Genomic DNA, 20,626 nt, shown 5'->3' on the forward strand with positions numbered 1-20,626 from the left:
CTAGGAGAATATAGATACTACATTTAAAAGAAGCCCAGAGTGCTGATTTTGACTCAGAGGGAAAGATGTGTATGTATGTGTTGGGGGGCCAGGGGTGCTGATGCTGTTACTTAGAACTGTTTTCTGGGACAGTCTATCCTGGACACCTGAGTGTTGTGCAACGGGACTTGTGAATAAAAGGATCCAGTCATTTCTCCACAATCTCTGCTGGGATATTAAGGAAGGACCTGGCCTGCTGTGGCTCCCTTTGATGGAAGGCCAGCTTCCCCATTTGGGAGCCCAAATGGGGTTCTAACATCTCAACTGCAGGGGAGAAGCCGATAGCCAGCTGAAACAGGGCTGGGTGCAGAGCCCATCTCTGGCCACAGAGGAACAGCAAAAAAAGCTGAGGGTAATGTTCTTGTTAGGACAAGTGGAGACCTGGCAATAAACAGAAGTATTTAGAGAGCACTTTTGACAGAGCATTAAGGCTCTGCCTGAGCAGGTAGAGAGAGTGATGGTGACGTTTGGACAATTATGGTTCAATGTGACCCCATCTGTACCTGCAGGATCACACTGGGCCTTGTTGAAGTTGGTAAACTTGGTCAAAAGCCCAGGTGGAGAAATTCCAGTTAAGGTTTTGGTAATTGACAGCTGGCCCTTAGCCCTTGCTCTCAGCGCACGAGAAAGCGCCTCTCTCCACTGCTCCGCCAGGGGGCAGGAGAGGTCACATTACACAGAATTACGAGGAAAAAACCAAACTTCTCCCCCAAACTGGGTTCCACCTCAGGAAACCGAATCCTCCAGCTGTGGCGTCCCAGACGCCCGCCCCGACACGCCCCTCGCCAGCCGCCTCCCCCTGCGCCCCTGCCCTAGCCCTGTTCTGTCGGGTGCTCCTCCGACCGCCGTCCCGGCACCTCTCCCCGCGTCCCTTGCCCTAAGATGAAGGTTTGGCTGCTGCTTGGTCTTCTGCTCGTGCACGAAGCGCTAGAGGATGGTGAGTAACCCTGGGCGGGGACCCCCAACCCATATCCTCCCTCGGCCCACTCTCCTCCAGCCAGCTCTTTCTAGAACTTCTGACCTTCCGAGGCTCAGCCTTGGATCTGCCCCAGGACACCTGACCTATTTTACCTGCCTCTCTCCCCCCCCCCACCCCCCCCTCCCTGCGCTCCCCTGGGATAGTGGTAACTACCCCAGCCCTTCAGATCCCCACCAGGACCGCCCAGCGCTCTCGGAAGGCGCTGGGAGGGCGAACCGAGCATCCCCTGCCAGCGTCTGGTCCAGCCCCCAGTGTCAACGTGTCGTTCTGGGAGGTGGCGCGGGAGCACTGGATCGCTCCCACCTCCGCGCACGCGTTCACCCAGGGTCTCGGCTTCCGAGGGCGCGGGCCACCTCAGCAAGGCATTTGCTGATTCTTTGCCAAACTTTGAAGTGTCCTCCTCCTCCCAGCCGAAGTCCTGGATTTGTTTCCTACACCACTACGGGCTTGAATCCTGCAAGATCTACCTATGGCTTAGACCGGATATTCGTGTGCGCCTATCTGGGCCCACCCTGTTGCTTAGATTCACAACCACAGGGTCAGTGTGTGTGTGTGTGTGTGTGTGTGTGTGTGTGTGTGTGTGTGTGTGGTTCTTCTTCTTCTTATATCTATATATATGACTTTAGCATTTGTTTGGCTGGCTCCATTATTTATTCAAATAGTGTTATTTATCTATACAGTACATTTGGCACCTGAGTCCATCCTGGTATCCTGGCACCTTTGGAATTCCTCAGCTACAAGCCCCGATTTTTGCTTAGTTTTGCTTGAAAGCAGCTTTTGCTGTTATGCAATCTCACTCTGGCGCTATCTCAACCTGGCTCACGTCTTAACCACTACTCCGTCCTGACCAGTTCCTTTATTGCCTGTGAAACTAGAAGCATTTCCCGCCCCCCCACCCCCCGCCCTCCAAAATTCTAGTTTGCAAAGTCCAACATGGTTGTGGGGCTGGCAGCTGAGGAGAGGACCCTCCGGCCTAGAGACTCGCGGGATACAGTGTCTGCAAGTGGGTCTGCTCCGGGAGCAACCCGCCCGCTTTGCCCGGGGAGGAGCCGGCATGGGTTCATGTTCTAAAATGCACTATTAAAATGCCCCTGGCAGGTCCCTCTATGTGGTTGCTGAAGGGACAGAGATGCAGAATCTGGTGTTGTTTTTGGAATAGGGCAGTAGAGAGCCAGACAAAATAACTTCAAACAGCCCGCTCACGTGGTTGTACCGTTCACCCAAGATGCCCGCCTCCGGGGCCCAGGAGGCAGCCCCCCCACCCCCTGCCCGCCACTCCCTCCCTGACCGCTCCCAGCCAGTATGTGTGCAGACCAGGAGAATGATTGCAAGCATCTGCCTGAATCAATTAGCATCTGTTTAAGTCAAATGTGATTCAATAAACATTTATGAGACAGGGAGAGTTGAGCACAAAGCGAATATTTCATAGAAAATAATGGACACGTTTCAGGTGTCGTAGTACTGGAGCTTTGTTTTTCAAAGGATATACTGGTTATCAATAAAATATTAAATACATAATTAGAAAAGTAAATCTGCTTCACTAAATTATGTAACCGTTTTCCTAAACCTATTAAGAATGTTTTTTTTCTTTTCCCCTGTTTTGAGTTATCATGGGGCTGGCTGGGCCAGGAACAGGCCAGTGAGAGAGGCACATACAGAAACCCTTCCAGGGACAATCTCTCATGGGTGGGCTGGGACCTGCTGCATCCTGGGCCATCCCAAAGCACGCGCTGCGGACACGAGGCCCGTGATACAGCTTACCTCACTGCCTTTTGCTTTTCCTATCACTTCTAGGGAAGATCTTCTTTTTTTTTTTTAAGTTTTTTTTTAAATGTTTATTTTTGAGAGAGACAGCATGAGCAGGGGAGGGGCAGAGAGAGAGAGGGAGATACAGAATCCGACTGTGTGTCTTCATATGGTGCCATTTTTTATTTATTTTTAAGTTTATTTCTTTATTTTGAGAGAGGCAGAGAGAACAAGTTGGGGAGGGGGCAGAGAGAAGGGAGAGAGAGAGAATTCCAAGCAGGCTCCACACTGTCAGCTTGGAGCCCGATGCAAGTCTCAGATTCATAAACTGTGAGATCATAACCTGAGCGGAAACCAAGAGTTGGACGCCTGACCGACTGAGCCACCCAGGCGCCCCATATAGTGCTATTTTTATATAAAGTATAAAATTGCAAGCGCTTCGCCAGCTTTTCATTGTTTACATAAATATTTTTTTATCCAAGGTCAAGAGCAAATCCATAAAAATGGATTTGTCACTGTTTTGTTGAATTTACCCCAGACCTTTGGTCAATGCTAGTGTGATCTTTGGTCTAACGTGGGTTTATTTTGTGTCCTATGAAAAGGTTCTCTGTCTGGGAGGCCTGCAGAGATTTGTTATGATGTGAGGGCAATGTAGCCATATGTCTAAGGAGGTCAGGAGGGAGACGCTGCTGGTGATTCTTCAACCAGGACTCTGTACCATTTTTATGCCTCAATGTATTCCTGGGAAAAGGAGTGTAAATATTAGTTCACAAATCCATATAATGAAAAAAGAATTGTAAACATTCTCATCACCCATGAGATTACATAATGTTTCTAAGCATGCAGGGTGTTGGCTCATCTGTTGGGCCTACAAAATAATCTCTGATCCTTAGAGCCAAAAAAGAGAGAAGTTTGATGGCAATGGGGAGGTGGGCAGTGTGCCAGCCCAGTGGCAAGTCCTGAGGGTTGATGGCTTTCTCCAGACAAGGTTGTACGGCCCCTTCCTTTGTGGTGCCCATAATCTAATGGAAGGACCGAAAGTGGGTAAACAAGAAAAGATAAAATTTCAGGAAGTGATAAGCGGCACAAAGAATCAATAATCAGGACGTATTAGTCTCCTAGGGCTGCTGTGACAAAATACCACAAGCCAGGTGGTGTGGCTTAGGGCAACAGAAGTTTCTCCTGCCCAGTTCTGTCCTCAGGAAACTTCTGTCTCTGCAACTCTGGTCTCCCTGCCTCTTCCTGGCTTTTGCTGGTGGCTGTCTATCCCTAGTGCCCCCAGGCTTGCACCTGCGTCACCCCAGTTGCTGCCTCTATGGTCACCTGGTCTCCCGTGTGTCTTTGACTTCACATGGCATTTTCCTGTGTGTGTCTCTTCTTATAAGGACACCAGCATATTGGATCGGAGCCCACCCTAATGACGTCATCTCAACTTGGTTACCACTGCCAAGATCCTATTTCCAAATAAGGTCACACTCATTGGTACAAGGGGTTACGACTTCAGTGTGCCTTTTTGCAGGGCACATTTAACACGCAGCATGGGGTGAGAGGATGGAAGGACCATGGAGGGGAGTCAGAGCATGGTTTGGACAGTAGAGTCAGAGGCCTTTCTGGAGAGAGGAAGTCCATGGTGCAGGTGTCCAAAAGAAGAGCTGCAAGGGCCAAGGGCACGGGGCAGAGCGGCTTCCAGGTGACCCTGTGGTCAGTGTGGCCAAAGGACCGTTAGGGAGGAGACAGGAAATGGCAAAAGCTAATAGGCACAGGAAGACTTACGGCTTTATCTAAGATGGAGGTCATTGGAGGGTCTTGACTAGAGTAGTGCCCATGATCCAACTGATGTTTTCAAAGGTAGGAGGGTTAGGGTGGAAGCTGGGAGCCTACATAGGGAGCAGTTTTAGTAGTCTACGTGCAAAGTGGCTTGGTCCAGCATGGCCGCAGTGGATGTAGGTGCTTCTCCCTAGTGGGGCGAGTCCTATTAAGCTGAGAGGATTTGATGTGGCCTGGGAGAAAAAGACAAGAACATGTGTGACTCTGAGGTTTTTATCCTGAGCAACTGGGTGAATAGAGTTGTCATATACTGGTAAAGGGACACCAGGGAAGGAGCCAGACTGAAGAGGCATCCAGAGGTCAGTTTGAACACGTTCAATTTGAGATGCCTCCTAGCTTTCCAAGTGGCGGTGCTGAGTCAGCGACAGACTATTCAGATCTGGAGTGTAGAGGCAAAGTCAGGATGGGACAAGGCAGCTCTCAGCATATAAATGCTGCTAGGACCCAGGAGGCTGTGTGAGGCCACTTAGAAATTGAATGTCATAAACGATTGAGATGAACTGCAAGGATTAAGCCCTTGGGACCCAGGTCAGGCAGGAAAAGAAGACGAGGAAGGGCCGCCAAACAGACTGAGAAGTTGTCAGTGCCGTACAAAAAAAACAAAGAAAACAAAACCAATTCAGCGCCCTGTTTTAGGAGCCAGGCAAACTGAGTGCTTCAAGAAGAGAGTGATCATTTCGCAATACATACCAATATCGAGTCATTATGTTGTACACCTGAAACTAACATTACATGTCAATTATATTTCAAAGCAAAATTAAAAGAGAGCAATCAACCCTGTTCTAATGGATACTCTAATATTTCAAAGTAAGGTCTTTTTGGTATTATTATTGAAGTATAATTAACAGACAGTATTCCATTAATTTCATGTGTACAACATAGTGATTCAACATTTATATCCATTATGAAATGCCCACCACCATAACTATAGTTACCCTCTGTCACCTTACAAAGTCATTACATATTATTGACTATATTCTCTATGCTGTACTTTAAATACCTGTGACTTACTTTACTACTGGAAGTTTGTACCACATATTCCCTTCACCTATTTTACCTGTTTTCCCCCACTCTGGTAACCTGTAGGCTGTTTCCCTGTATCTATGAATCTGCTTCTCTTATGTTTGTTTATTTGTTTTCTAGATTCCATATATAAGTGAAATCATACAGTATTTGTCTAACTCTGACTTATTTCACTTAGCATAATACCCTCTAGGTCCATCCATGTTGTCACAGTGGCATAATTTCATTTTTTTGTGGCTGAGTACCATTCTACTGATATATGACACATCTTTATCCACTCATCTACCAAAGGACATTTAGGTTGTTTTCATAGCTTGGCTATTCTAAATAATGCTGCAATGACTGTAGAAGTGTATGTATATTTTATAATTAGTGTTTTAATTTTCTTCAGATAAATACCCAGAAGTGGAATTGCTGTATTATGTGATATTTCTGTTTCTTTAAAACAATTTTGTGTTTTTAATTCCCTTGCCTTTGGAGATGTGCCAAGTAAGAAATTGCTGCGACTGAGGTCAGAGGGTTTTTTTTCCTGATTTCTCCTCTAGGGTTTTGATGGTTTCATGTCTCACATTCAGGTGCTTTATCCATTTTGAGTTTATTTTTGTGAATGGTGTAAGAAAGTGGTCTAGTTTCATTATTCTGCACGTTGCTGTCCAGTTCTCCCAGCACCATTTGTTAAAGAGACTGTCTTTTTTCCATTGGATACTCTTTCCTGCTTTGTCAAAGATTAGTTGGCCATACTTTTGTAGGCTCAATTCTGGAGTCTCTGTTCTATTCCATTGGTGTATGTGTTTGTTTTTGTGCCAATACCATGCTGTCTTGATGATTACAGCTTTGTAGTAGAGGCTAAAGTCTGGGATTGTGATGCCTCCTGCTTTGGTCTTCTTCTTCAATATTACTTTGGCTATTCAGGGTCTTTAGTGGTTCCATACCAATTTTAGGATTGCTTGTTCTAGCTTTGAGAAGAATGCTGGTGCAATTTTGATTGGGATTGCATTGAATGTGTAGATTGCTTTGGTTAGTATTGACATTTTCACAATATTTATTCTTCCAATCCATGAGCACAGAATGTTTTTCCATTTCTATGTATCTTCTTCAATTTCCTTCATAAGATTTCTATTGGGACCTCATGAAGATAAAAAGCTTCTGCAATGCAAAGGAAACAATCAACAAAACTAAAAGGCAACCAACAGAATGGGAAAAGATATTTGCAAATGACATATCAGACGAAGGGCTAGTATCCAAAATCTATAAAGAACTCACCAAACTCCACACCCGAAAAACAATCCAGTGAAGAAATAGGCAGAAAACATGAATAGACACTTCTCTAAAGAAGACATCCAGATGGCCAACAGGCACATGAAAAGATGCTCAATGTCACTCCTCATCAGGGAAATACAAATCAAAACCACACTCAGATATCACCTTGCACCAGTCAGAGTGGCTAAAATGAACAAATCAGGAGACTATAGATGCTGGAGAGGATGTGGAGAAACGAGAACCTTCTTGCACTGTTGGTGGGAATGAAAACTGGTGCAGCCATTCTGGAAAACAGTGTGGAGGTTCCTGAAAAAATTAAAAATAGATCTACCCTATGACCCAGCAATAGCACTGCTAGGAATTTACCCAAGGGATACAGGAGTGCTGATACATAGGGGCACGTATACCCCAATGTTTATAGCAGCACTCTCAACAATAGCCAAATTATGGAAAGAACCTAAATGTCCATCAACTGATGAATGGATAAAGAAAATGTGGTTTATATGCATAATGTAATACTACTTGGCAATGAGAAAGAATGAAATATGGCCTTTTGTAGCAACGTGGATGGAACTGGAGAGTGTTATGCTAAGTGAAATAATACATACAGAGAAAGACAGATACCATATGTTTTCACTCTTATGTGGATCCTGAGAAACTTAACAGAAGACCATGGGGGACGGGAAAAAAAAGTTAGAGAGGGAGGGAGGTAAACTATAAGAGACTCTTAAAAAACAGAATAAACTGAGGGTTGATGTGGGGGTGGGAGGGAGGGGAAAGTGGGTGATGGGCATTGAGGAAGGCAGCTGTTGGGATGAGCACTGGGTGTTGTATGGAAACCAATTTGACAATAAATTTCATATTAAAAATAATAAATAAAAAATAAAACAGTTTTTTAAATTTATTTATTTTGAGAGAGAGAGAGAGAGAGAGAGAGAGAGAGAGAGCATGGGAGGGGCAGAGAGAAGGGGAGAGAGAATCTCAATCAGGCTCCATGGTGTCAGCAGAGAGCCTGATGTGGGGCTTGAACTCATGAAATGTGAGATCATGACCTGAGCTGAGACCAGGAACCAACAGGTTAACTGACTGAGCCACCCAGGTGCCCTCTATTTTGAATATTTTGAGGAAACTTCATAATGTTTTCAATAGTGGCTGCACAAATTTACATTTCCATCAGTAATCCACTTTCCTAGACTCTGGGTCTGAAGTTCTCTCTTGTCCATCAAGAGAGCAGGACACAGGACTGAAAATGCAAGAGAGGCTAATGTCTGGGAGGAGACAAGAGTAAGGGTCCTTGCTCCTTTTTTATTAGGATTGAAGGCTTACAAGTATGATGGGCATGCACAGAGAGACAATGAACCAGTGAACATTAACTCATGGAGTGGAGAAAAGGGGTTTTGGAGATATGTGGTGTTAGGGGTTTGGGTCAATACAAAACAGAATCGTAGAGCTGGGAGGAAGGTCGTTTACATCACACATGAGGAGCCACCTCTGTTTACCTAAACTGGACTAGGGGGACAAGAAAGACAACGCATGCTGTCTCAGGGTCAGCAAGGTACCTTTCTTTTGCTAATTAGCTCCACTCTGGGCAACTTTGCCCTGCTGTGGTCTATAGCCGTGTTTACCTATTTTGGTCCATCCTTCCTGTGAAATCAGCTTTCTACTATTGTACTAAGTTGGAGGGCATTTCCACCCTGAATACCTAATCTTGTTTGCCTCATCTTGGATGTTTTCATTCTGAGATTCCCTATTCCTACACCTTTTTCCTGTACTGGAGGCCTTTGCCCTGTTTACCTAATCTTATTTACCTAATGTTGTTTACCCAAACTTGGGTGTGTACATCCTATGACTTTCTAATTTTTTATGCCTTGTTAACCCATCGGTGCAAACTCAAGCTTATTCCCCACAATCCATGAGGGTTCCTTTTTCTCCACATCCTCTCCAATACCTGTTCTTTCTTGTGTTGTTGATTTTAGCTATTCTGACAGGTGTGAGGTGTTATCTCATTGTGGTTTTGACTGGCATTAACCTGATGTTTAGTGATATTGAACACCTTCTCATGTGTCTTTTGGTGATCTGTATGTCATCTTTGGAAAAATGTCTCTTCAGGTCCTCTGTCCATTTTTAAATCAGACTTCTTTTTGGTGTTGAGTTGTATGACTTCTTTATATATTTTGGATATTAATCCCTTATCAGGTATATCATTTGCAAATATCTTCTCTTATTCAGCAGGTTGACTTTTCCTTTGGTTGATGGTTTCCTTTGCTGTGCAAACCTTTTTGGTTTGATATGCTCAGTTTATTTTTTCTTTTGTTGGCTTTGCCTTATAGAGACAGATCCAAAAAAATATTGCTGAGACTGATGTTTAAGAATTTACTGCCTATGTTTTCTTTTATGAGTTTTATGGTTTCAAGCCTTACATTTAAGCCTTTCATCCATTTTGATTTTATGTAGTGATTTCTATATTGATTTGATTTTTGTATATGGTGTGAGACAGTGGTCCAGTTTTATACTTTTCATGTAGCTCTCTGGTTTTCCCAGCAGCATTTATTGGAGAGATAGTCTTCTCCCCATTGTGTATTCTTAGTCCCTTTGTCATAGATTAATTGACCATATAAGGGTGGGTTTATTGCTGGATTCTCTATTCTGTTCCAATGATCTGTGTGTCTGTTTTTGTACCACACTATTTTGATTACTGTAGCTTTGTAGTACAAGTTGAAATCTGGGAGCATGATATCTAATGCTTTGTTTTTCTTTCTCAAGATTTCTTTGGCTATCTAGGGTCTTTTGTGGTTCCATACAAATTTTAAGATTGTTTGTTCTAGTTCTGTGAAAAATGCCACTTATATTTTGATAGGGATAGATTGAATCTGTAAATCCCTTTGGATAGTATGTACATTTTAATATTAATTTTTGTAATCATGAACATGGTATATCTTTCCATATTTTGGTGTCGTTTTCATTTTCTTTCATCAATGTCTTACAGTTTTTAGAGCAAGTCTTTCATCTTCCTGGTTAAATTTAGTCCTAGGTATTTTATTCTTGTTGAAGCAATGATACATGAGACTGTTGTCTGAATTACTTTCAGTTAGTTTATTATTAGTGTTATAGACACACAACAGATTTCTGTATATTAACATTGTATCCTGCAACATTACTCAATTCATTTATCAATTCTAGTAGTTTTTTGGTGGAGTGTTTAGGATTTTCTATATATATAATATCATGTCATCTATAAATAAGGACGATTTTACTTCTTCCTTACGAATTTGGATAACTTTTATTCATTTTTCATATCTGATTGCTGTGGCTAGAGCTCCCTGTAATGGTTTGAATAAAAATGGTGAGAATAGTACCCCAGTTGTGTTCCTGCTCTTAGAAGAAAAGCTTGCAGCTTTTCACCACTGAGTATGATGTTAGCCGTGGGTTTTTCATATATGGGATTTATTATGTTGAGGTATGTTTCTTCTATACCTATTTTATTGAGAGTTTTTGTCATGAACAGATGTTGAATTTTGTCAAATGTTTATCTGCATCCATTGAGATGATCATATGGTTTTTTATCCTTCATTTTGTTAATGTGGTGCGTCATGTTGATTGATTTGCAGATATTGACACATCCTTGATTCCCTGGAATAAATCCTACTGGATCATTGTGTATAATCCTTTTAATGTATTGTTGAATGTGGTTTGCTATTATTTTGTTGAGGATTTTTACAACCATGTTCATGAGGGATATTAGCCTTTAATTTTCTTTATTCATACATCTTTGTCTGGTTTTGGTATCAGGGTAATAGTTACCTCATAGAATGAATTTGGAAGCATTCCTTCTTAAATATTTTGGAATAGTTTATGAAAGTTAGGTATTACTTCTTTAAATTTTTGGTAGAATTTACCAGTGAAGCCATCTGGTTCTGGACTTTGTTTGTTGGGATTTTTTGATTACTGATTCAATTTAATTACCAGTAATTAGTCTGTTCAGATTTTCTATTTCTTCCTGATTCAATTTTAGAAGGTTTTATGTTTCTAGAAATGTATCTGTTTCTTCTAGGTAGTACAATTTGTCATTTCTCATAGTAGTCTCTTACGACTGTATATGTGTGGTGTCAGTTGTAACTTCTCTTTCATTCTCATTTTCTTTATTTGAACCTCTTTTTTTTTTTTTATTTGTCTGGCTGAAGGTTTATTCAATTTTCTTTCTCTTTTCAAAGAACCAGCTTTTAGTTTCATTGATCTTTTGTATTTTTTTCAAAGTATTGATTTCATTTATTTCTACTGTGGTCTTTATGATTTCCTCCCTTCTGCTAACTTTGGGACTTCCCCCCTCTAACCCCCTGCCCCCCACAACTCCTTTAGGTATAAGGTTAGATTTGAAGCTTCTCTTGTTTCTTGAGTTAGATCTACATCTCTATAAACTTCCTCTTAGAACTGTTTTTGCTGCATCCCATAGATTTTGGAACGTTATGCTTTGATTTTCATTTGTCTCCAGGTATTTTTGATTTCTTCGATTTCTTTATCAACTAATCAGTTGTTTAGTAGCATTTTGTTTCGCCTCCATATGCTTGTGTTTTTTCTAGCTTTTTTTTCCATCATAATTGATTTCCAGTGTCATACTGTTGTGGTCAGAAACAATGTTTGGTATGATTTCAGTCTTCCTAAATTCACTGAGACTTGTTTTGTGGCCTAACATGTGATCTGTCCTGGTGGATGTTCCATGCGCCCTTGTAAAGAATGTGTATTCTGTTGTTTGGGGATGGAATGTTCTGAATATATCTGTGAAGCCTGTCTGTCTAATGTATTGCTTACAGCCACTGTTTCCTTTCGGTTTTCTGTATGGATGGTCTATCCATTGATAACAAGTGGGCATGTTAGTCCCCTACTCTCACTGTATTACTGCAAAATTCTCCCTCGAGGACTGTTAAAATTTGCTTTTGTATTTAGTGCCTCCATGTTGGGTGCCTGGGTCTTTACAATTTCTATATCCTCCAGCTGGATTGATGCTTTTATCATTATAGAATACGCTTCTTTGTCTCTTTTTACAGTTTTTGTTTTAAAGTCTCTTTTGTCTGATAGAAGTTTTGCTACCCCAGATTTTTTTTTCCTTTTCTTTTCTTTTCTTTTCTTTTTTTTCTTTCTTTTTCTTTCCTTTTTTAAAAATTTCCATTAGCATGGATAATCATTTTCCATCCCTTACTTTCAGTCTGTTTGTGTCTTTAGCTCTGAACTGAATCTCTTACAGTCAGCATAGAGATGGGTCTTGTTTATTTTTTGTGTATTCACTTACCCTATGTGTTTTAATTGGAGCATTTACCAACATTAAAGTGATTATTGACAGATACGTGCTTATTGCCATTTTGTTCATTGTGTTCTGGTCACTTTTATAGCTTTCTCTGTTCCTGGAGTGCCTGAGTGTCTCAGTTGGTTCGGCGTCTGACTCTTGGTTTCGGCTCAGGTCATGATCTCCCGGTTCTTGAGTTTAAGTCCCATGCTGGGCTCTGTGCTGAGCGAACAGAGCCTGATTGGGATTCTCTCTCTCTCTCTCTCTGCCCCTCCCCCACTTGCTCACACGCTCTCTCTCTCAAGATAAATAAACATTATAGTTCTCTCTGTTCCTGTCTTCCTTTGCCCTTTTCCCTTATGATGACTTTCTTTAGTTCTATGTTTAGAAATCTGGGGTTTTTTTAGTATAATTATTACATGTTTTCAGTTTCTGGTTACCATGAGGTCTCTCTCTCTCTCTCTCTCTCTCTCTCTATATATATATATATATATATACCACCCTATGTGTATAGCAATTGATTTTTAAGTTAATGGTTGCTTACGTCTGAACACATGCTAAAAGCACTGTACTACATTTTTATCTTCCCCATGTTTTATGTACGTGATGTCTTACTACATTATTTTTTTGTGTGCATCCTTTAAGTAATTATTGTAAATATAGTTGATTTTACTACTTCTGTCTTTTGAGAGAGAGAGAGAGAGTTGGGGGGGAGGGGCAGAGAGGGAGGGAGGGAGAGAATCTTAAGCAGGTTTCACACTCAGCGTGGGGCCCAACATGGGGCTCAGTCTCACAACCGTGAGCTCACGACTGAAACCGAAATCAAGTGTTACACACTTAACCAAATGAGCTACCCAGGCGCCCCACTACTTTTGTCTTTAACCTTCTCACTGGCTTATAAGCAGTGGATCCATCCCTTTCACTGTATGTTTGCTTTTTCCCAGGGAGATTTTTTCTTTCGTAATTTTCTTCCAGTTATGGCCTTTTCATCTTAAGGAGGTCCCTTTAACATTTCCTGTAAAGTCAGTTTAGAGGTGATGAACTCTTTGAACTCTTGTTTGTCTGGGAAAGTCTTTATCTCTTTTTCAACTTTGAGTGATAATTTTGCAGGTTAGAGTATAGATTGTTGTTTTTTTTCCTGCAGTACTTGGAATATATTATAACCGCGCCCCCCCGCTGTAGCCTGTGAAGTTTCTGTTCAAAAACAAGTAGATAGTCTTTTGGTGTTCCCTTGTACACAACTAGTTGCTTTTCTCTTGCTTCTTTTAAGATTCTCTCTTTATCTTCAATTTTTGACTTTCAGTTTTAATGTGTTTTTGTGTAGACATCTTTGGGTTCGTCTTGGTCAGGACTCTCTGTGCTTCTTGAACTTGGATGTCTGTTTCCTTCCCCACGTTTGAAATGTTTTCAGTTATTATTTTTCAAATAAATGCTCTGTCCTTTTCTCTTTTTGCCTTTTGGCACCTCTATAATGTAAATGTTAGTACGCTTAATGCTGTCCTAGAGGTTCCTTAAGCTACTCTCATTTTTAAAAAATCTTTTGTCTGTGTGTGTGTGTGTGTGTGTGCGCGCGCACGCGTGCATGCATGCATATGTGTGTGTGTGATTTCCAGTACCCTGTCTTCCAGATTGCTGATCCATTTTTTTCTGAATTTTCTAATCTGCCATTGATCCCCTTTAGTGTATTTTTTATTCAGTTATTGTATTCTTCATCTCTGATTGGTTCTTTTTAATATTTTCTTTCTCTTTGTTGAAGAGCCCACTGTGTTCAGCTATTCTTTTCCCAAGTCCAGTGAGCACCTTAAGACCATGACTTTGACCTCTTTATCAGATAGATTGCTTATATTCCCATTTTGTTTAGTTCCATCTAAGGTTTTGCCCTGTTCTTTTGTTTGGAACATATTCCTCTGTTTCCTCATGCTCTGACTCTCTGTGTTTGTTTCTGTGTTTTAGGTAGGTTAACTACATCTCCCAGTCTTGAAGAACTGGTGTCATGTAAATGGTGTCCTATAGGGCCCAGAAGTGCAATCCTTCTTGGTCACCAGAAGCAGACATTCCAGGATCACCCCACATGGGCTACATGGGCCTTCCTGCTGTGGCTGGACCACAACTGCCGTGGCTGGACCACAACTGCCGTGGCATACTTTTGGTTGAGGCTGGTCATGTGGGAGCCACTTTGGAGAGGCCACTTACCTGGTACAGTCGGGCAGGAGCTGACAAAGTAAGAGCCTCATCCTGGAATAGAAGTATTTGTTCTTAGAAATTGCTCTTTTAAGAAAATGCTACTTTAAGAAATGGTAGGAGGGTATTTTGGAGTGGGGTTCTTGAAAAAGGAAGGGGTAGAGTAGGGAAAGAAAAGGCTCTTAGCTTTCTATTTTCATCTCCCAAGTATCATTGGTTTCCCACCTCAGCTTTGTCCTTGGGGAGGTGTATGTATCCTTGTGGGGTGTTTCATGAAGAATCAAAACATTAGAGTAGGACATTTTCATCAGTTTATATAACTTGCTGGGGAACCCCTGAGCTACTCAGCAAAGTTCTAGTGTGCTTATTTTCATGCTACCTTCAAGTGAGACCTTTCCCCTTACCTGTCCATGAGGAGAAAAAGGTAAACAGCTACAGATCTTTATGTTAATGACTGTGTTCATATCAAGTCTTCATCTGAGCAGCTGTCAGTGATTCTGCTACTGATTTTTTTTTTATTTTATTTTGTAACTCCTCCAACATAATTCTATTCTATAGAATTAGAGAGGTTAATAGTCAGGTCACCTTTATTGAACGTTTGATTGCAACCCTCAGTTGGTGATGCAGAATTATAGTCCTTTGTCCTGCTTACTTCTTGCTTTGTAACATTTACTCATTTATTTTGGAGACAGGCTTTTGACCAGTGTCTCCTTGCTTCGGGATTCTAATGTATGCCTTGGAAAAGCATAACCAGCCATTCCAGGAAGCTTGTACCCTTCTCCTTGGCATCACATTCTGTTTGATTTGGAACTTCTTGCCAAAGCCTGGGGCATATCACACAAAGAAACCACTTGGACAATGGTGCTATGCATGAGATTTGCGAGGGGGAAAAGGGAAGAAGAAAAGAAACTGTTACAATATGCTAATCTTTAAGTGAATCAAAAGACAATAGCATGAACTGAGAAGAGTCTAGAACTTTTATCCAAGGGTCTGTTTTTTCATTAGCTTCTTAGTGACCTGGGATGAGCTACTTGGCATCTATGATCTCAGTTTTTTTCACCTGTAAATTAGGAAGAAGAATAATTGCTTTGCTTCCATCACAAGCTTATCATGGAGATCACCACGAGATGTTATCACAAGACAATCAAAACAGCAAGTAGCTAGCACTTACTATGGGTCAGACACTACTCTCAGCATTTTAAATGTATTAACTTATTTAATCCCTATAGCAGTCGATGAGATAATCATTATCACCATATAATTCCCAATTTGCAGATGAGCAGAGACAGGGAGAGAATAGGTAACTTCCCAATGTCCCACTGCTAGTAAGTGGCAGCTAAGATCTGAAGTCAATAATGATATTTAATAGTTTGTGTATTTTACCACTTATTTCTCTATAAAAATACTACTATGCAATAGTCTCAAACATGAAATGGTAATGGGCTCTCACCTATCATATAAATTTTGAAGACCTTTTTTAGACATAGTTAGACAGAAAAGTCATATTCTTTAAGAAGTTAGACATAGAATTTGGGAATGATTCAATCCCAGATCTGTCTGGGTGTCTGTGTGGCTGTAAGTGGCTCCTGTACTTAGTGTCATTGCTATCAAACTATGGACCAGTTCCATGGTCAAGCAGTTACAGTTAGATCAATTGGTGGGTCTGTTCGGGAAACCAGTCAAAGTACTCCGCAGGGATAATGCCACCTATTTGGATGCATACTCTCCATAAGCAGGTAATCTAATGTTCCTGCGTAGCAGAGTCCCATAGGATCTGAGAGCTTAGAAGTCATGTGAGTAATACTGTTATCTAAATTCCATAAAACTTGCAGACAGTTGTGGTCATTTCTGATAGCTTGAATTCCTGTTACATGATAAAGAAAACACATCACATAAGACTTCAACCCAAAAGTCCATGAGTCCCATAGACACAGTGTGATGAAAATGCCGCGGGGCATGGATGGACATCATAATGGTAGACTTTAATTTTCTACCTTAAGTAAAGTGCTGTAACTTTTACTCTATCCCAAAACTGAGGCTTATGTTCACAACCGATGTTGCTGGATTAGCATACTCACGTTGATCTGACATGTTCTCGATGGTTACGGTGCCTCTCCTTCTGGAAGGTTGGGGAAATATGTGCATTTATGCCACTGCCCATCCCCCTATGTCATTAGAACTTTAGGAGGTAAATAAACTAAACATGCAGGACCAGGGGAAGTCTTGGCAAACAGCAGGTTCAACAGCAGGTGATGGGGACTCATCTTGGGGACTGATGCTCAAGAACACAACTCTGCTCCCTAGAAGGATGGAGGAAGTTCAGCAGGGCCCATGACACAGGCCTCGGGAAAGAAAGAGGGCTCTCAACTGGACCCGAAGTCATGGAAAAGAGCAGGGCCCAGGGAGCAAGGCATATAAGCCCAAAGAAGGCAGCAGTTGATGTTGATTGATACTAAGTTCAGAGTGGGATTGGTTCCAGGGTCTGGGCTCAGCTGAACTAAAAGTGGAGTCTGAATGGCTCCTGTTTCAAAGGGCAAAGGGTAACATGCAAAGGAAACCAAGTTTATCGTTACACAGCGTCCAAATCAGGTGAATTTTTAGTACATAAGAGTATGGCTCCGTGAAATGCTCACAGATTGCACACATGCGTGTAACTAGCCCAGATCGAGAGAGGATGTTTCTGGAAATGCCCCTCATGTCCCCTCCTGGTCACCCCACCCCTCCAAGGTAAATTACTGCCTAGATTCTAACCTCAGAGATTCAAACCTGAAGTTTCTAAAAATGGGGTTTCTGATATTTATACATCAGAGGAGATCTGCCTTTTTGCCATCTTCTGGGGGCCTTAGACCCAGCAACTGTGAGCATGTACTTCCTTAAGACAGGGGTCTGCTGGGGCCACCTCAGTTGGTTAAGTGGCTGACTTCGGCTCAGGTCATGATCTTGCTGTTCGTGAGTTCGAGTCCCGCATCGGACTCTGTGCTGACAACTCCAGGCCTGGAGCCTGCTTTGGATTCTGTGTCTCCCTCTCTCTTTGCCCCTCCCCCACTCCTGCTCGCTCACACACACTCTCTCTCTCTCTCAAAATTAAATAAACATTAAAAAAAATTTTTTTTTTTTAAAGACAGGGTCTGCCAAAGCAGAAGCAGCATCCCTTAGGGGCATGGCTTCACCAGGACCATGTGGCTCACCCTGTTTTGTCACCTGCCTGGCCTCTGGTATAAGTGCTTACAACACTTATCTTTTGCCATCTCTTGATCCCACTTGCAGTGACTTGGTACTTTTGACCACCTGAGGTCTTTTTTTTTTTTTTTTTAACATTTATTCATTTTTGAGAGACAGAGACAGAGCGTGAGTGGGGGAGGTGCAGAGAGAGGGAGACACAGAATCCGAAGCAGGCTCCAGGCTCTGAGCCATCAGCCCAGAGCCCGACGCGGGGCTCGAACTCACTGATGACAAGATCATGACCTGAGCTGAAGTGGGATGCTTAACCGACTGAGCCACCCAGGTGCCCTTGACCACCCCAAGTCTTAAGTACATATGCCAGGGTAATATTAGATAAATAAATGCATCCATCAAGAAAGGGAAGATTTTTCTCCTGATTAATCACTTTTCCCCATTTTATACAAATGCCCTGCAATTTCCTCACTCGGCTGAGATTTTTGGAGTCATTTATTCAAAATATATGCAGGATATTTATGTCCATACAGCAAAACACGCCCTTGGAATGAGTCAGAAGACGTGAATTCTACTCACATTCTGCCACTAACCAGCTGTGTACAACTTACTTAACATTTAAGGGTCTTCTTAAATTTTTAAATCTATAACAAAGGAATTTTACCTAAATGACTTCTCAGGACCCAGGACATTTTGCAATTCTGTGGGCATATAGTGAGGTTGCCTTTGAGCTCATGCAAATAGACAAACTGAAAAGGCACAGTCTTCTCGTCCTTGCTGGGTGCACACAGGCGCACGGCTGGGCAGGCATGTGGGATATGGGGGGTTTCTGGGGCCCGGAGGCATCTATCTCAAGGGCAGGTGAGGGGGAGCAGTCTTCCAAGGGTGCAGGCAGGAAGGGGTGAATTGTCTGTAGAGAAAGGAAAAACAGGACTAAAATGGACTCACAGTAGGTCAGCTTTTTATTATCACCTTTGGCCTGAAATTGTCAACAATGCTGGTGATAAAATAATCCTTCCTCCCCGAAATATTTTGTTGACTGAGTTCTAAACCAATGCTACAGTTACCCTTGAGCTCTTAAGAGCTCCTATGGAAGCTTTAAATGAGCACAGGTGTAGCGCTTATTCCTTCCTCAACTTTGCACGCTGTGTGGACACCGTCTACCCTGATACACACAGAGTGCACTGTGCACGCTCAGTTGAGAGAAAGTTCGTAGTGGCTTGAAATCTGAGTGTGCTTCCACTCAGTGTGTCTGTACTCCCTGAAGGGTACATATTCCTGCATTTGAACAGCAAATTCAGGGGCCCCTGGGTGGCTCAGTTAAGTGTCTGACTCCTGATTACGGCTCAGATCATGATCTCACAGTTCGTCAGTTTGAGCCCCATATCAGGCTCTGCACTGACAGTGTGGAGCCTGCTTGGGATTCTCTCTCTCTTCCTCTCTCTCTGCCCCTCCCCTGCTCTCACACTCTCGCTCTCTCAAAATAAATAAACTTAAAAAAAATAAACAGTAAGTTCAGAATGAACAATGGTCGCCCTGAGACCCCAAGGACCGGAAACAGCCCTTGAATCAAGTGACTCTGATGCTGCCATTCTCTGTGGCCCCTTAGAGACTGTGACACAGCGTGAACTACACGCAATGGTCTTTTTGTTTGGTAAGTGCAAATTTTAGTTCACAAGTGCAATATTTCACTGAATTTGAACAAAATCTTTTATTTATTTTTTTTTACTGTTTATTTATTTTTGAGAGAGAGAGCGTGAGTGGGGTGGGGGCAAAAAGAGGGGGAGACACAGAACCCAAAGCGGGCTCCAGGCTCTGAACTTGTCAGCACACAGCCCGACGTGGGGCTCAAACTTGCCAACCGTGAGATCATGACCTGAGCTGAAACTGGACGCCTAACTGACTGAGCCACCCAGGCGCGCCTTGAATAAAATCTCTGAAGCTAACACACATTCCCTTTCAGTTACTCGTTGTTTTGCAACTAAAGGGTGAACTGAGATAATGGCTATTCCTGAAAATTATTTTGATGAAGGAGAGTGGTGCCCCAAAGTTACCCGTTGTAGGTGTTGAATCCTTCGGGTTTGAGTGCGTTGTTCTTTCCTCACGTTTGTACTAGTCACTGGCCAACAGCCTCCGAAGAACAAGCGTCCAAAGGAGCCGGGAGAGAACAGAATCAAGCCCACCAACAAGAAGGTGAAACCCAGAATTCCTAAAATAAAGGACAGGGACGCAGCTGATGGCACACCAAAGACGCAGTCAATAATGATCCAGATGCTGGAGAAAGGCCGCTTCCAGAAACCTGCAGCTACCCTGAGTCTGACAGCAGGGCAAACCCTCGAGCTTCGGTGTAAAGGGAACAAAATTGGATGGAGTTATCCTCCCTATCTCGACACCTTTAAGGACTCCCGTCTCAGGTGAGCATTTATTTATTTATTGTTTTACTTGCGTTGGGTCAAGGGTCCTTCCTTTGTTAAGCGCGGCATTGTTTCTGACATACACGATTTCGCCCTAATAGCTTATAAAAAAATGAAAACTCAATAAGCAAACGCTGTAGATTTTATTTCTTTGTCCAGTTTTTGAAAATTATTGCAAATCCAAGGCCCCAAGGTGACTCAGTCAGCTAAGCGGGGGACTCTTAATTTCTGCTCAGGTCTTGATCTCATGGTTCACGAGATCAGGCCCCACGTCAGGCCCTGCGCTGGCAACTCGGAACCTGCTTGGGATTCTCTCTCCTCTCTGTCTCTCTGCTCCTCCCTGCCCTCCCCCCCTTTCTCTCTCTCTCTTTTTCAAAATAAATAAAAATTGAAAAAAATCTTTAAAAAAGTACTGCAAATCCTATCCACGTGAGTTAAAACAGTGAAATTTTATAGGAAGGCACGTGACCAGTGATTGAAACTGTGATGCGTAGAGATATTTAAGAATTCATATAGTAAAAATAACGAGCCCGGTCACTGCTTTCTGTCATTTTTAGTAATTATAGTGAAAACTGAAATGCCCTAATTGGAGATGCCTGTGAGCAACTTGAGGCGATGCCAACCTAAACTGGTTTTGAACTTTTCAACTGCTTCTGGTTTGTTTTTACTTTCCTGAGCATATGAGTTTTATATCCAGGGCTTCTT

At 42.4% G+C, this 20,626-nt stretch overlaps 1 protein-coding gene across 2 annotated transcripts in view; it reads left to right on the top strand.

Annotated features, from left to right (window-relative positions):
* The first annotated feature begins 753 nt into the window (after positions 1 to 753).
* Positions 754 to 20,626, top strand: part of PDGFRL (platelet derived growth factor receptor like) — a 69,894-nt gene continuing 50,021 nt past the window's right edge. The window contains exons 1-2 of one of the 2 annotated variants that reach the window (XM_060653066.2): positions 754 to 976; positions 19,624 to 19,921. In XM_060653066.2, coding sequence (XP_060509049.1) covers positions 922 to 976; positions 19,624 to 19,921 — 353 coding nt within the window. In that variant the 5' untranslated portion in view covers positions 754 to 921. The remainder of the gene's footprint in view (positions 977 to 19,623; positions 19,922 to 20,626) is intronic. The other variant, XM_060653065.3, reaches the window with a different exon arrangement.

Source organism: Panthera onca, chromosome B1, assembly GCF_046562875.1.
Source record: "Panthera onca isolate mPanOnc1 chromosome B1, mPanOnc1 haplotype 2, whole genome shotgun sequence".
Taxonomy (NCBI): Eukaryota; Metazoa; Chordata; class Mammalia; order Carnivora; family Felidae; genus Panthera; species Panthera onca.